This window comes from Branchiostoma floridae, chromosome 6, assembly GCF_000003815.2.
Source record: "Branchiostoma floridae strain S238N-H82 chromosome 6, Bfl_VNyyK, whole genome shotgun sequence".
In the NCBI taxonomy this organism is placed as follows: domain Eukaryota; kingdom Metazoa; phylum Chordata; class Leptocardii; order Amphioxiformes; family Branchiostomatidae; genus Branchiostoma; species Branchiostoma floridae.
Window position 1 is genome coordinate 13214608 of NC_049984.1, and position 14813 is coordinate 13229420.

At 39.7% G+C, this 14813-nt stretch overlaps 1 protein-coding gene across 8 annotated transcripts in view; it reads right to left on the reverse strand.

Annotated features, from left to right (window-relative positions):
- Positions 1–339: 339 nt before the first annotated feature.
- Positions 340–14813, reverse strand: part of LOC118417151 (docking protein 5-like) — a 42416-nt gene continuing 27942 nt past the window's right edge. For 5 of the 8 annotated variants that reach the window (XM_035822562.1, XM_035822565.1, XM_035822563.1 and 2 more), the window contains exons 4-11: positions 13619–13738; positions 11440–11629; positions 11061–11202; positions 9532–9641; positions 9045–9190; positions 8366–8560; positions 4292–4339; positions 340–3566 (exon numbers count right to left, since the gene is read on the reverse strand). In XM_035822562.1, the coding sequence (XP_035678455.1) occupies positions 3412–3566; positions 4292–4339; positions 8366–8560; positions 9045–9190; positions 9532–9641; positions 11061–11202; positions 11440–11629; positions 13619–13738 (1106 nt within the window). In that variant the 3' untranslated portion in view covers positions 340–3411. Of the gene's footprint in view, positions 3567–4277; positions 4340–8365; positions 8561–9044; positions 9191–9531; positions 9642–11060; positions 11203–11439; positions 11630–13618; positions 13739–14813 lie in introns of all 8 variants that reach the window. The other 3 variants (XM_035822567.1, XM_035822569.1, XM_035822568.1) reach the window with 3 other exon arrangements.

Here is a 14813-nt window from a genome sequence, read left to right on the forward strand (position 1 = left end):
AATGTTGAATAGTCTTTCAGCAGTACTGTTGTAATTCTGAGTTCTCCTCCCCTTAAATGATAAGAGCTGCATCTAGCACAGCTCAGGTCATGTTTCAACAGGCTACATGGTAAATGCAACCGGTCTACTGTTACTGTTGTACTCAGCAACAACATATAACGTTTGCTCCTACAAATTATTTTCCCACAATAAGTTGCAATAAAATGCACACCTGCCCATCATATGTGCTGATGTAGCTACTTTCTTCTAACATATGTAGTTTTTCACTGTTTTGCTCATATAGTGTTAAGTAAATGGTAAAGTTCTGATAGTTCCAAAAGAAAAGGGAGACACTGCAACTTCATTGTATCCATTGGCTAGTCTTTATTGACCTCCGAGTGTCATGTTCACAAGTATAAAGCTGGTGGACATACATGTCCCTTCTTTACCTTCCACAGAAGTAGTTTAAATATCACTGTTTTTTTACAAGTTGATTTCCAGTTTGCAGACACGTTTCTGCACAACTGCTGAGCATGTCCGCTTGAAAACTCTCCAAAATCACTTGACTGTATTGTCTACAGAGGATTAATCAGTCAAATAATGTTTTTTAATAAGCATGCCCTTTGTGTGAAGGTGATGACTTGTGAAAAACAAGGACAATACACTGAGCAAGATTAGTTTATGTATGTTATAGAAAACATTGTACAAGGTATATGTACATGATAAGACATTACTGGCTACCCCACTTACCTAAAGTTAGGATTGGGAAGCTTGATGTTCAAACCAGTTTTTCACAGTGCTATGTTCACTATTTCTTAATAAGACTTAAATATTCAATAATACCAGAAATAGTAATTTCTAGTGAAACACCAAGGCTAACATTGCCATCCAACATGATGCCATTTTGTTTAATAAGAACATAAATATATATATATTATGGCACTGTACATTTTTACAGCTGTACCAATAAATCATTCATTCATACAATCCATCACATTACAGTCCAATCCTCCTTACATGTTTGATATGACCAAAAGCCAGTATCTGCTCTCACAGATTAAGAAATAACATGGTATCATTCATCAGATAAAAAAATCAATGACTGTTTTCTTTTTATAACATTAGATTCAAAACCATTAAACCACTTAAGCCATCCCAATACTTTGATAAATGGTGCACTGATGTTTTGCTTTCACCGATCCAACTCAAGCTTTGGGTTTGTTTTACACAATTTTGCTCTGTAGTCCATTTACTTCATTCACCAGCGCATGTAGTTTTAACTGTCCACTAAAATGATTCAGTTCAAGTCTTGGTCATCAATGTGCCACAAAAGCGAATGTATCAATTTCAAATGTACTGGGCTTCACCCCAATCATGAATGATTTCACAGAAGATGAAAAACACACTAGCTCAGGGTATGTTGGGAGACTAACCTCCTTTATGGGTTGGTTTACTTCTTCCCAACTAAGGGTTGGTTTACTCTCTAAAGATGTATTGGCTACAACCATTTAACTCAGTAGGTGGAACGTTAAGAATCATTGATGTTGCTTGAATGTGGTAGGAATCAGAACACCAACTATGTATTTAAAAATGAGTGGCCTTAAGTCTTATAATTTAACACCTGATCTCATGCACAAAAGGATCATCGAAGAAACTATTAAATCATTTACACATAATTTTACATAATCTATTGCTTCCATATGTCTATGTTCACCATTAAAGTTCAACAAGCTTATTGTCATACTTGTCCCATTGCTATTATTGATGATTAGAATAAATACAATACATGGAAGTTGGAACAGAAGACAGGAATGGGCATGTTCACCGATCCTTATGCACATGTCAAAAGTGAGGGCCCCTGAGACATAAAACAAATCTGTTCATTGTAATGCAAACCAACCAATAAAGGCGGCAATATACACATGGACATGTATAGAGCATGGTCAAGACAAGTTAACAAGTTGGGTGCCTTCACCTTTGACCTGTGCATGTGCAGTTGGATCCTTGAAGATTCTTATTGTCTGCACTTTACTACAGTTTGGCACTGGCAAAGTTATGGCGCAACAAAAAATGTGCCAAACCTGTATGTCACTTATTTTGTCTGGGGAACACTTCTTCATTTACTTTGAACTTAACATCAAAGTCCATAGTGGAAACACAATCATCTATTGCAACACATTTGTGACATGTTTTGGTATCCTTGTCTGCTGGGTAGTGTAACAAACAACATGTTCAATATTACAACACACGAGTACAACTTCATCATCTTACATCCAATAAATCAGTCTTATCTTAAAGTAGTCCCCACCAGCACACACCTTCAGCCAATATTCCTTCTCTAAGTTTATAATTCAGCATTCTACCATGGACTACACACATGCATGGTATTTACCATCAGCTCATTTTTGTCTATCTCAACCATTCTGATACCCTTTGGTTTGGACCAAACCAGCTCTTGTATGCCATCTACTATTTCCAAGCAATGAAAGCTGTACATTTTCACCCACACACTGTACATCCACCTCAATCCTACCCCTCTCCTACAACAGACCAATCCTGGCTGTCCATCACAATTAGCAATTCAACCAATGAGAGAATGGCAATTAGCAATTCCACCAAGCAAATTGTGGCTGCATGTCCATCAGATATTTGTTGCCTTCATTATGCATTTTTATGTGTTTGACAGAGGTGGACAGGGCTATGGGATTGGTCTATTGTTCATTGCATGAGACAGTCCTGTATTTCTGCATGTTGTAAGGAACTTTCAGTCCACTGACAAAATCATGACACCAAAACTGATCACAGCAGCCAAAGCTATTACTTAGTCTTAAAAAGTTTTGTGCCTTTCTTTAGACACTTGCTGATTTGCTTGTGACTTCTGTATGATACAATGCAATTCGTTTTCTGCATCCAGAAGACAGTGGCACACCAACATGTTCTAAGAACAATCGATGGAATGTGCAAAAGTTACCCCTTTCTGTTCTGCAGTCTGTAACACATACACCAGTGCATCACCATCATCATCATCATTGTGCAACAGTGAACTACGACCTTACAAAGTTCCTCAACATCCATGAAAATCTAGTCTTTAAGATTGTGTTAAAACACTTGCTTCTGTACATGGCACCTGTCCTCGGTGCTGAAGGCCGATTTGTTCTTAGTACAGACAGCTGTTTACCAAACCACAGACTTCTGTGCAGCTCCTCTTGTCTCAACAACGCTAGAACAGTCTTCTGTCTCATGCCAAGATCCATCTTGAATGTCCCTCCCTCTATGAAAAACCAGTGCCAAAGAATTTGCAAAATGTCAAGTCTTGTCCTCCTCTTGGCATCCCCAAAAATCCATTGTAAAAAGGATGGGGCTCTTTTCAACACAATAATACTTTCACTGGTTATTAATAAAGCAAGCTGCAGATCCAGAGTATGTCTTTTGTCATGCTGAAAATTTGGAAACAGTCAGGTACTTCTGGTGAAACTGTTCCAGGTCTCCACAGAGATCTACTGTTTGGTGGGACGGGTAGTCCCAGTTGCTGTTAGTGCAGTATCCTGTTGCCTTGGTGTTGTCTGTACATGTGTATCTCACGCCTCCTGAAAACAAACACAGACAGTCACTCCACATATCTATTCTTTTTGCAGTTTTGCAAGGCCTTCTACCACTACTTATAAATCATAACACTACAAAGACGTGTTTTGTGCTTCTACTGTAGAACGCAAACTGCAAACACCAAGAACCATCTAATTTCTCTCAGCCTCAAACTGTGCAATGAAACCACCACAAAGGTAAATGCATTTACAGTATTCAAAGTTGCTATTCTTGCTAATTCTATGAACACTGGGAATATGTCAAAATCATTTTTCCCTTCTTGGTGGCAAAATTAACCATTGACATTTCCATGACTGGTCACTGTCTGGTGACAGTATGCTATATTTTCCTTTTCAAATATGAATTTATGTATGTAATTTTGGCAAGGATTGACATTTTCAGTGCACAGACATTGATATTTGCCCTTAAGAAACACTAAGGTCTAAGGTGACCAGTTAAGGACATATATTCCAGGTATGTTTCACCAAGAAAGTTAAAGATAAACTAAGATATTTTATAAATTATAGATGCAAATACTAGTAGTTATATCTGCCATTTTAGACAAGATATGTCTCATATATTTTTTCTGATGCGTGCAATAATTTTTGATATCTTGAACTCAAAAGATCAGTGTATCCTTGGTTTTGTGTTTCTGTCCACTAAAAGTGCAATGATAAACTACACTTCTAGTGAAACAGAATTGAAACAAGTATTACCGATATTGTCTTACCCTGATGACTTCCTCCAACAACGTTTACGTAGTTGTGCATTCTTGAATCTGTAATCGAAGAAAAATAGGTTTTACTAAAAAGGCAATCTTATCTGTAAACCATATCAAAGAATCATACATACATTGACTGATGCCTGTATTGTTATTGAAATTCACAGCATTGGTTATGTCCCGATAGATTACCAATCAATAAACGGGGGTGCCTTAAAGCATTTGTTAGAATTCCAGGAAATCCACACAAATGTGTGAAAAACTCAAGAAACACTATGCAAATTTGCTAATATTTCACAGTGTAATAATGCATGAAGCCTATGTGAAAATATAAGAATCTTATGAAAAACGGACACTTTTATCCTGGAAACCATTTTATTGTGCATTTTCTATTTGTATTTTTGCATATTCCTTTATGTGTTTTTCATAAGATTTGTACAATGCCTAGGCACCCCTGATAAAGCATCTCTAATGTGCAAAAAAACAGCATAGGGAAAATCTTTATTCAGTAGAATATTCTATTGCCACAACATTAGCTTACAAACTATATATGAATTTGTAAAATGTGTAGATATCTATATGTTTTACTTTTGCCTTTTAGCACTACCCAAATTTTACTTCCATGCTGACATTGTTGTGGTGCAACAACCCACGGCCAGAAGGAAGTTCCAAAAGCTAACAACGAATGACCTCTTCCCTAATTGCCCTTCACGTTGTAGTCACAGTAATCGTTTGACTACAACCCCCATTTAATGGCCCATCTCTACCAGAATTGGCTCTTTGTGCGAGGGCACTGCAAGATTACACCTCTGCATTCACATTCATTGATTTTGTTCTCTTTAGTAACGCTGCACTGCTAACATTACCAGTCTGATGCACACGACTACCAGAAAGTCCTCTGTATCAGACTTACATAGAATATAGCTATTCCGATATATAGTGGAGTAGCTTTCTTTTGAGTAGTAGATACTACTACTAAAACTGCAACAAATGAAAAATGAATCAGTAGCTGAGATGCCTTTTTGTTTAATAATAGCCTTTGATCACAAATGTTCACTAAAAAGTAGGTTGTAATACTTGTATGCTAAAGAATTGTGAACATTGTTTAAACTTATTTTAGTATTAATCTTACTGATTGTGAGCATGGTGGCTTAATTTGCTCTTTTATTCCTGCAACTGACTTAATATTCAGCAACGAATCTCAATGATTTACACCTTCAGGTTTAGGAAACAAATGTTTTCAGTTACAAAATTGAAGTTGAAAAATTGATGTTGGTAAAGGTATAGGCCCAAGTAAGTAAGTAAAGGTATAGATTCTCTTTTTCAGATTTTGGGCATAAACATAACAGAATGACAAGATGAAAGTCAAGGCTGTTGCAACAGAGTCACGAATATGTCGGAAAGAAATTCATATCCCTAGTGCCAGTGGTTCACCACACAAAGAAAGCCCAGGGTCAGCAGAATAGTTACGCTCTTTTGACATTTACCCTGTTTCGACCTTGCGTTACGCATATTTTGTCTGCAGCAATCGTCAGTCATAGCACTGTGCTACAAGTTTACTTTCAGAAATGTTCAGTCAGCCGGATAACATTGGATGGTTGAAGTGGAACTACCTGTGCGTGACTGAGTCTTCTTAGGTTTGACTTTGACAAATTCACTGTTTGCTGATCCTGCATTCAGGCAAGCCTCATTTCCATTAATGTCTCAAAAGAAAGGATGGATTCCGTCAGTGAAATATAAGTAAGAAAAGCAGGCCGACAGGTAGTGCCGAACGATGCGAATCGCTTCATTTATTTTCGTGTCTTGCGTACAGAAAAGTAGAAGAAAATATTGTTCGCAAACCACCTTTGGGAAATCTATTCTCTTTCCAACACTTTATACGCCCATTCATCAAGTCTATAATCAGTGCTGGTCTCCACCGTTGTAAGGTGCATTATTCCAGTCATGTAACGTAAGATAAATCTAACACCCTCAGAATCAATGTGTGACAGCGGTATCGAATGGAGAAAGAAACATAACCATCAACACAAAGTCTCCAGGCATGACTTAAAATAGCTCTCAAATGTCTCCTTGCAACATTTGAAATGATATCAAGAAACCCAAGAGAGCTCTTGACCATGGCATGAAATCTAAGTGCCTGTTTGGATGGATGTTTCAAGAGAGTGGCAAAATGACACACAATCAGTCTCATACTGTAGTTAATTAGGCTATGGGGGAAGGAAGCTGCAGAAAGTCGAAATGAATCAAACCTACACTGAGCCAGAATCTGCATTCTTAATGAACTCCCCACAATTTAAAGTTAGAATGTTTTGGACATTTGACATTGGTTGTCTTGAGATTGATCATACAACCATGTGTTGCTTCTGGAATGGAGTCATCGGGAGACTACAGATGACCAAAATCATGGCACTATCATGTAGGGTACAGTATGCTGCATTTAACTGTGATAAGTGGATCTGTGATAACTGATCTAGTGGATAGTGGTCATGGATTTGATTCCAGGAACTCCTGGAAGTTGTGTCCTGGGAAAAGGCACTTAACACTACATGTACCTTCCTAACTACACCCAGGTGCAAAATGGGTACATGTACTTCAGTTGTGAAATGAAAGGCAGTAGAAAGACAGGGATGGGCTCTACCTTCCAATACCGTGCCCCAGACACAGTGGATAACAAACCACTGCCCCTATAGCCTCAAAAAAGCTATTGGATTACCTTTGCCTACCTACCTTTATCGAACCAACATATTTCGCAATTTGGTCAGATGATCTCAGACACTTAATTACATTGTACGCGGTACCTTGAGTAAAGTCATACTTTATCGATCAGGAACTACAAACAAGGTTAGATGGTATGGTCTGACTTTTATACCACCAGCCTTTGAATGCTTACAAAGCATTTTAGTTTATAGGGTACAATGGCTAACGTTATTTCACAAAAAAGATTTTGTTACCAAAGGCACCGAGAAACTCAGGTCATTCCCAATGGCTGTATATTGTCTCCTACTATTATTAGACTGAAAATAGATAAGATTTCTTTCAAGATATTTCTCATTTTGATCCTTGTATCATCATCATGGCACCTAAGCTAGAAATTTAGGTGCATGACATGAAATAAAGTAGAATGTCAGCAAAAGAAATTCTACAGCTTATTTCAAAATCTTACAAATACAGTTGTACAACAAAACTTTTTCTGACACTTGTGATTGAGTCATTCAAGAATTTATTCAACTCTCTCACAAGTAGGAAATCAGATGAGTGTCTTTAACCCTTTCTCTGCTTCATACCCCGTAACTGATAGAGAATTGGGTGCCAAACTGCTACTTTAGTGTGCTGAAGGTTAAACCAGCATCATTGATAGATAGTTCTTGATAATTACATCCGATGTTGTTAAGTCCAAAGGGTCCTGCCTAACCTCATGAGATTTTGGTTTAAATCCAATTGATTGCCAATTTCTAGTTTTTCTCAGGGTCTGCCATGGGTTCAATGCAGCAATCTGATTTGCCAATCACTGGGCTTGATTGAGAAGCCAGGTTACTTGGGGCAAGGCCTTCTAAGGAATTGTTGTGTTGCCGGTCACTCTTCTGACCCTAGCAAAAATCTGCTGACCCTGGCCTTTTTCGGGGTCGACTGGTTGCAAGAGACATTTGATCTTACATCTGATTGATGAAAACATTGTACTTGTACAATCATTTTCCAACGTGCTCTTCATATTTCTTTTGCAACAGTAATAGTTATATAATCAGACCCACAAAACCTGGGTTGGCATGTTATATGTTGACACCTTTATGTTGACAGTTTGAAGCCAAAGAAAATTTGGAAACCTAGAAATGCTTGCATTTGAGCTAGCATCTGCCTACAAAGCATTGTGTTTAGTAGCTGAAGCTGTAAAGAGTATATGTTAGTTGAACACACACCACTGTCTTTCCACAAACCCCCCAAGACCTACCATTAGTGATTTAAGTTGTGTGGTCCAAGGGCATTAGAACAGATATAGTGCAACTATAACCACCTGAACTATGTTTAGTATAGGAGGACTTCAACTTCAACATGACATAAAAAATGAGATAATGTATTTCTTCATACCTTCCAGCAGGTTCAACCTGCCCAGGTCTGTGAAATGTTCGTTCCCGTTGGGTGTGAGGGGTTCGGAGGAGCTGGGCTCCCACATGACCCTTTGTTTCCTGGTCTCTTCAGCGGGGCGCTCGTATAGAGCATTGTTGTGTGATATGGATGATGAGGACACACAGTCTACTGGCACCTCATATGTGTTATCTAGATCTGATGGGTGAAAAACAATTGGGAGTCAAGATTTATCAAGAAATAATTCGTATTCAGTGAAATAAACTCCTGAAGCTGTAAGAAAATGCTACCAGGAAGTGTAGTGTATGCCATATTTGAATAAGTAATCTGACAAGTTGAACGCATATTTCAACTATCTTTGCTATGACAGCTAGTATGACAGCTAGTATCTTTTTAAAGTAGCTGACTGCAAACATTTCATAGTTATCTAAACTGTCTATGGTAATTTGAGGTTTGAAACTCAGAAACTAGTTTTAGAAATGTGACGTGCACCTCACTATACTAGTAAGGTTTGTCAAAACTTCTCAGTCACACAAACATTGGCATACCTTTAGGACATTCTATCATGGGAGACTGAAACAAATTGTTTACCAGGACACACCACTGATACCTTAATCTTCTCCAAAGCAAACAAAGGGTCAGCACAAAGCCGTGAGAAAAGGAAGTGGTAATGGGAACCCACCTGTTGTGTGTATGTAGGTGTGGGGGTTTTCAGGAGACCCAGTTCTGTGGGACCTGATGTTGGATGAAGCTGATGTCGGCACCACATTGGGTGGGCCACCAAATCTGACATTCAGGGCCTCTTCATATATGTTGTATTCTGGCAAACTGGAGAAGAATGAGGGTTTCAATATGGAAGCTGTTCAAGTCTGTCTATGAATTATGATAAACCCAGTAGCAGTTTTACTACTGTATACAGCAGTACAATTAAATACATCTACTTTGCTCACGTTATTGTTAATGTTGAAACTCTATGGTGGTTTCATTTTCGCAGTTTTCATAGTAACCTTTTCACCGCTGCTTCATGACATTGCAAATGTGTCTGCCTTAAATGACTACAGTACTACAGAATTAAAAACACTGCAAAAAAGCCCCTTTTCCTCCTACTGCAAAATAAAAGCATTGCAATAAATACATAAATCTGGAGGGTAGCGGAAGAGTCTCCTGACCTGCTCTGACCGATGTAATGGTTGGATGATGACGGCTGGATGTATCTTGTCAGACTGGCCTGTCGACGATGACTGACAGGTGTCTGTCTCTGTCTGGACTCCTGTTGTAACTGGAATGGAAAAAGGGTCAGCAACTGGGTTGGAACACTTAAGACTCTCTCAGTAACAGTTTGAGTGTACAGTGATGTGCATGTGCAAGTATACAGCCAGTACGTTTTTATAGGCACACAACCTGATTTTTTTTCTCTAACAACATCTCAGCATCTTCTCTGTTGCCTTTACTGGGGCAAAATCAACTTCCTCTTCATTGTATTGTGATGTCACAAAAGATATGCTTTCAAACATGCCTACTGGTACTTCTTTTTGTCACTTCATGACAATGCCTGCAGGATGTGGTCCCAAACATGTTTATGTGAATCACAATAGGACCAGGAGAAAGTTCACTTTGCCCTGATAAAGGCAGTACAGTAGCAGAGAAGAAAAAATTGACTGAAAATTGCAGTCAGTCACCACAGATATTGACCAATACACATAACAGTAAAAAAATAAGGTACATGTACAAGACAAATCTGTGAGTCAACTCTGTACCATGTCTATGGCATTGCCCTTGAGTGCTGTCATCAAGGATAATTACAGGAACATTATGAATGCATTAGCGTTGCAACAGGTCCAAACCTACTGCGACTAATGGCACAAAGTACGGCTGTCTCCGTATAACATCAGACTAGCTTTGATGCCTGGGGCTTCCATTTGGCACCAACCCAATTCCCTCATCTCCATAAAATTTGCCAGTCAGAATCAATGGCAAGCTCAGACAGATATAGGAGATAAGCTTTGTGTCGCCAACATCTGAACGCAGACCGTATAACATTCAAGGACAGACGCTCAGACCAATAGAAAGTGTTAGCATATCTCAATAGATCTCCAACTAAGGGAAGAAGGATCTTAATTGACTCCTCTTCCCGAGTTACAGACTTTAAATCGCATTAGAACAGGTCCCACTCAAAACAATTAACCAAGAAGTGATGATATGATTTGCATTCTCATCATAAATGCACAAGTAGGTAATAAAGGCATTTTGAGATGTAAATTGTAAAGAAACTGGACTGACATAGACAAGCCTTTTGTAAGGAAGCTAAGTCAATCCTAAAGCCCCTGTCACACAGTGGGAAAATCAATCGTCCGATGGGTACTAGTATGTGAGCTCTAAAGGACATTTTCGGCAGTAACACAGCTTTGAGTCATTGCACAATTCTTAGAGATCAGTTGATGTCTCCAGGTCCTAGAGCACCATCTACGGTAATGGGGCAGATTTTCAAGTGAAAAATATGCTTGAGTCTCTGGCAATTCTTAAATTTGGCAACCTTCTGCCGACCAACAAATTGCTCCAAAGCTCTTTGAATGTGTAGCAGGTTCTCAAGACAAACTCCATACATTTCACAGAACATGGAAAGATTCTAGAAAGACTATGTTATGTACTGACTAAAGGACAATTTGTCAAAGCTCCCAGACTTTTGCTGACTCCTTACCCTTGCTATTCTCTCCTCCTCTACCCTCATCATCCTCTCCTGAGCCTCAGCGATGGCCAGCGTGGCGTGGTGAACCTTCTGGTAGATGTGCTCCCCCTGCTTGGTGTGAAGAGTGAACAACCCTTCTCCTGTGTCACACGATCTGGGGGTGCACACAAACTGCATGTAATACTTGCTTCACAGTGTTTAAATGTCATTGTGATGATAGTCGTAAAGGCAGGTTAACTCTTGAAAGCTAGACATACACTTGCCCATTGATTATTTTTTGTTTCAACAGATGTGCACAGCTAATACCTAACCTTCCTAGTGTGATAGTCTTTTTGAGATATAACCCCCCCATAGATTTTTCTCCCAATTTTGATCCTCCCCCAGCACCCACCTTCCTGCCTCGAAAGTGAACCTTGACTGGTCCCTGCCGTATCTCCTGAGGGCTGTGAGTGGCCAGGTCACCAGCTTGAGTTTTGGGTTGTGGATGTCCCACAGATACAGGTTCTCATGTGTCACCTGCAGCAGGCACTCCCCAAATATGTCCAGGTTTGGGTTCTGAAGCAGGAACACGTGAAACCGCTCTGCAGGAAGGAAGGAATATAACGTTACTACATCAAGAGTTCAAAGATCCCAGTATTCTGTGAAACGTGTGTGTCAATTGATCACTTCCTGTCACTCAATGATGAACATACCTAGCATGTGGAAAATATAGAACTGCAAAAACACAAACAGACAAAAAACTACATTTCCCGATAGATTAGTTGTCGTTTCCATTAACCAATTGAGGTGGACCATCATAGCGGAATAATGACTAGTTCTACCACCTCTGAACTCTACTTCATGCTAAACCAGCAAGATCTTTACTGCCATTTTCCCACTCACTTTCTGCCACTTTACTGACAGGTTATTCAAATTACTATGGACATATACCAGTATACCAAAGAGCTGAGAGTAGGACGTAAGATGACAGATTTTATTTCAACAAACAAGGAATAACCCAAGGTACTGTTAGGCAATCTTCAATCTACATGTAACATAGTCTGATAGATTAGTGGTCCACCTACACACAATGTCAAATACCTCAACCTCCAACAAAAGGCTCCTGATGCATACCTACACATCTCTCTGTGTGCACATTTACAATAAATGAGCCTAGCTTTGGCTCCCTGCACACAAACATATGTCAAACTTTCTATAAATGAGTAACATTTGATGAGTTGTGTGATGCATGTGTGAGCGGGTACCCACGGGGCTTATCTTCATTTTCCAGGTCGAACAGATCTGCCGGTACAACAGTCTTAAAACAAGGCCATCCGTCATCGCCTAGCAACCATGACCTGTCAGTACTGCTAACTTTCAATGTGACCTTGGTGGTGCTGAAAGGCCTTCCACTGAGATGGTTGATGTACTGCCCAGATTAGGGGCAGGGGTTACAGCAGGAGGGTCTGCATGGGGGTCCAGATTAGGAGCATGAGATTAGAGGAGGGGTAACATCATGAGGGTCTGCATGGGGGGGGGGTCCAGATTAGGGGCAGGGGTTACAGCAGGAGGGTCCGCATGGGGGTGCCCAGATTAGGAGCAGGGGTTATATCATGAGAGTCTGTATGGGGGTCTAGATTAGGGGCAGGGTTACATCATGAGGGTCTGCATGGGGAGTCCAGATTAGGGGATAGGCTACATCATGAGGGTCTGAATGGTGAGTCCAGATTAGAGGAGAGGGTTTACATCATGAGACCTCACACTTTTGGGGATCCTGCAGCTGGCTTTCAACTTATGTCAATAATGCTAATGCACTGCATAGAATTCAGGGAAAACATTCAATGTGGAATTAGAAGGAGGTGGATAATGACTAACAGTGAATTAGAATAGCTTGCAACACCTCACTAAAAAAGGTATGCCGATCCTCCTCCATGGCTGGTAACAGGAGGGAAACCGACAGAACTGAGTATATCCTGTGTCCATCTCTTTCCCTACTTCTCTGTACTAGACAATGACAGATTAAGTACATCTGAATACCTTCTACTTAGGTTATAGCTTGAGGTTCAAATACTCCATTTCCAGTGGTCCATTTGTCATGAGCATTGGCCTGTCAAGTGATCTTTATGAGAACATATGTCATGTGAAGACAAAGGTGAAGGACTAATGATTTGAATGGGTGTACCAAAAATGGCCATACTAATACAATGATCCTGACCTGCTATTGGCTATTGTTTCGTAGCAACTCAGAGAAATTTAAAAAAAAGAAAAATAACAATTCAGTTGCAGAAACGGTTGGCTGGAGAAGGATGAGTTCAATTTGATGTTGTTCTGTGGAGAAACTACATTTTGTAAATAAGACCTAAAGAGTAGAATTATACAACACTGTCCAAATGGACAAAGCCTGACTACTGCTCTTACAGTAAAGATCATTGTGAACCTATTCTAGCTAATTTTAACAAAACCATACTAAAGAAGAACCTTGCTTACAGCACTATTTGTCCCATGTGCTTCCTACTTCTGGGACTCACACTTGGTCTCACTTTACAGTTCCTCACTGGGTCTCATGTTACAGTTCTGGAAAATAGGCTTACCATTATGGTCCCTCTGCGCCCCGTTGGTGAGTAGGTCAGGCTCCCCACTCCTGATGCCGTCTGGTCGTGAGCACACGCACTCCTGGTACAGCACTTTACACCACTCGTCTGCCTCCAGCTCTGTAGGGTCAACACAACAACACATCAGTACACAATCCTACTATAGGACTTTTGAACAACTTTGTATCACCTGTCACAAATGTCATGTACTCAGTTAATTGGCAGGAACTTCCTCAAACATGGGATACCTATTTCATGTCCCTTCCAAAAGACGGGTGCAGCCTCAACCAAGATGCCTTGTCCAGGATTGAACTGGGGTTTCCCAGTTACCAACTAATCAGAAACACTCTAATCAGAGCTCCACGTGAAGCTGCTGCTTTTTAAGCTAGAGAGACATCCATTGAACATTGTTTTAGTGTAATCTTTTCAAATGTCAAACAAGGTCAGCTTGTTGTTTACAAGTTGACAACTTTATTAAGTGCAGTGACTTGTATTTCATCAATAACTGTTTGTAAACACTCACAGACAAGGACTGCCTACTCAACAGAGTCCATCAAGGACTGATCATATCAACTATATCCTTTTTTTCATTTCCTTAAGTGACTTTTCTGCTGGAGGGCTGGAAACTTGAGAGGGTTTCAATATCCTCTAGAATGATAAGAATCAAGGCCCATTCAGTCCTTGGGTGTTAATGCTATTTCCAAAACAATTTTGAAGGTCTTTAATGAGATCAGGGACAACAATGTGTTAATGCCTCTTGGCAAATATAAAAGACCTCTACTATCAGCTAGAGTCCATAGGGTTACATGGCTAATTATGTATCTACATCAAAATCCACTGCAAGAAAAGCGATCCAGTGGTGAGGAATGCCCTATTGTCATGTTGAGATTTTTTTTAGGCCTTTGAATTCACCACGTCTTGCTGCCATTTGAAAAAAAATCGTCAGGTTTTGATGAAATTTAGACACATCAATATGGAGATCATACTTAAGTAAGAAATACATTCATACTGTTCATGAACCTTTCGTGCTCTGCTTTAAAACTGGTAAAAGTTTGCAAGATGGTTTCTTGGACAGATCTTCAACTTTTTGCTACGCCAGTGTGCCCTAACACAAGATGCTATACCACTTGAGTTAAAGCATGTCTCAAGTTAGGGCATCCCTGTTACCATCAGTACTCCTTATGGACTTTCTTAT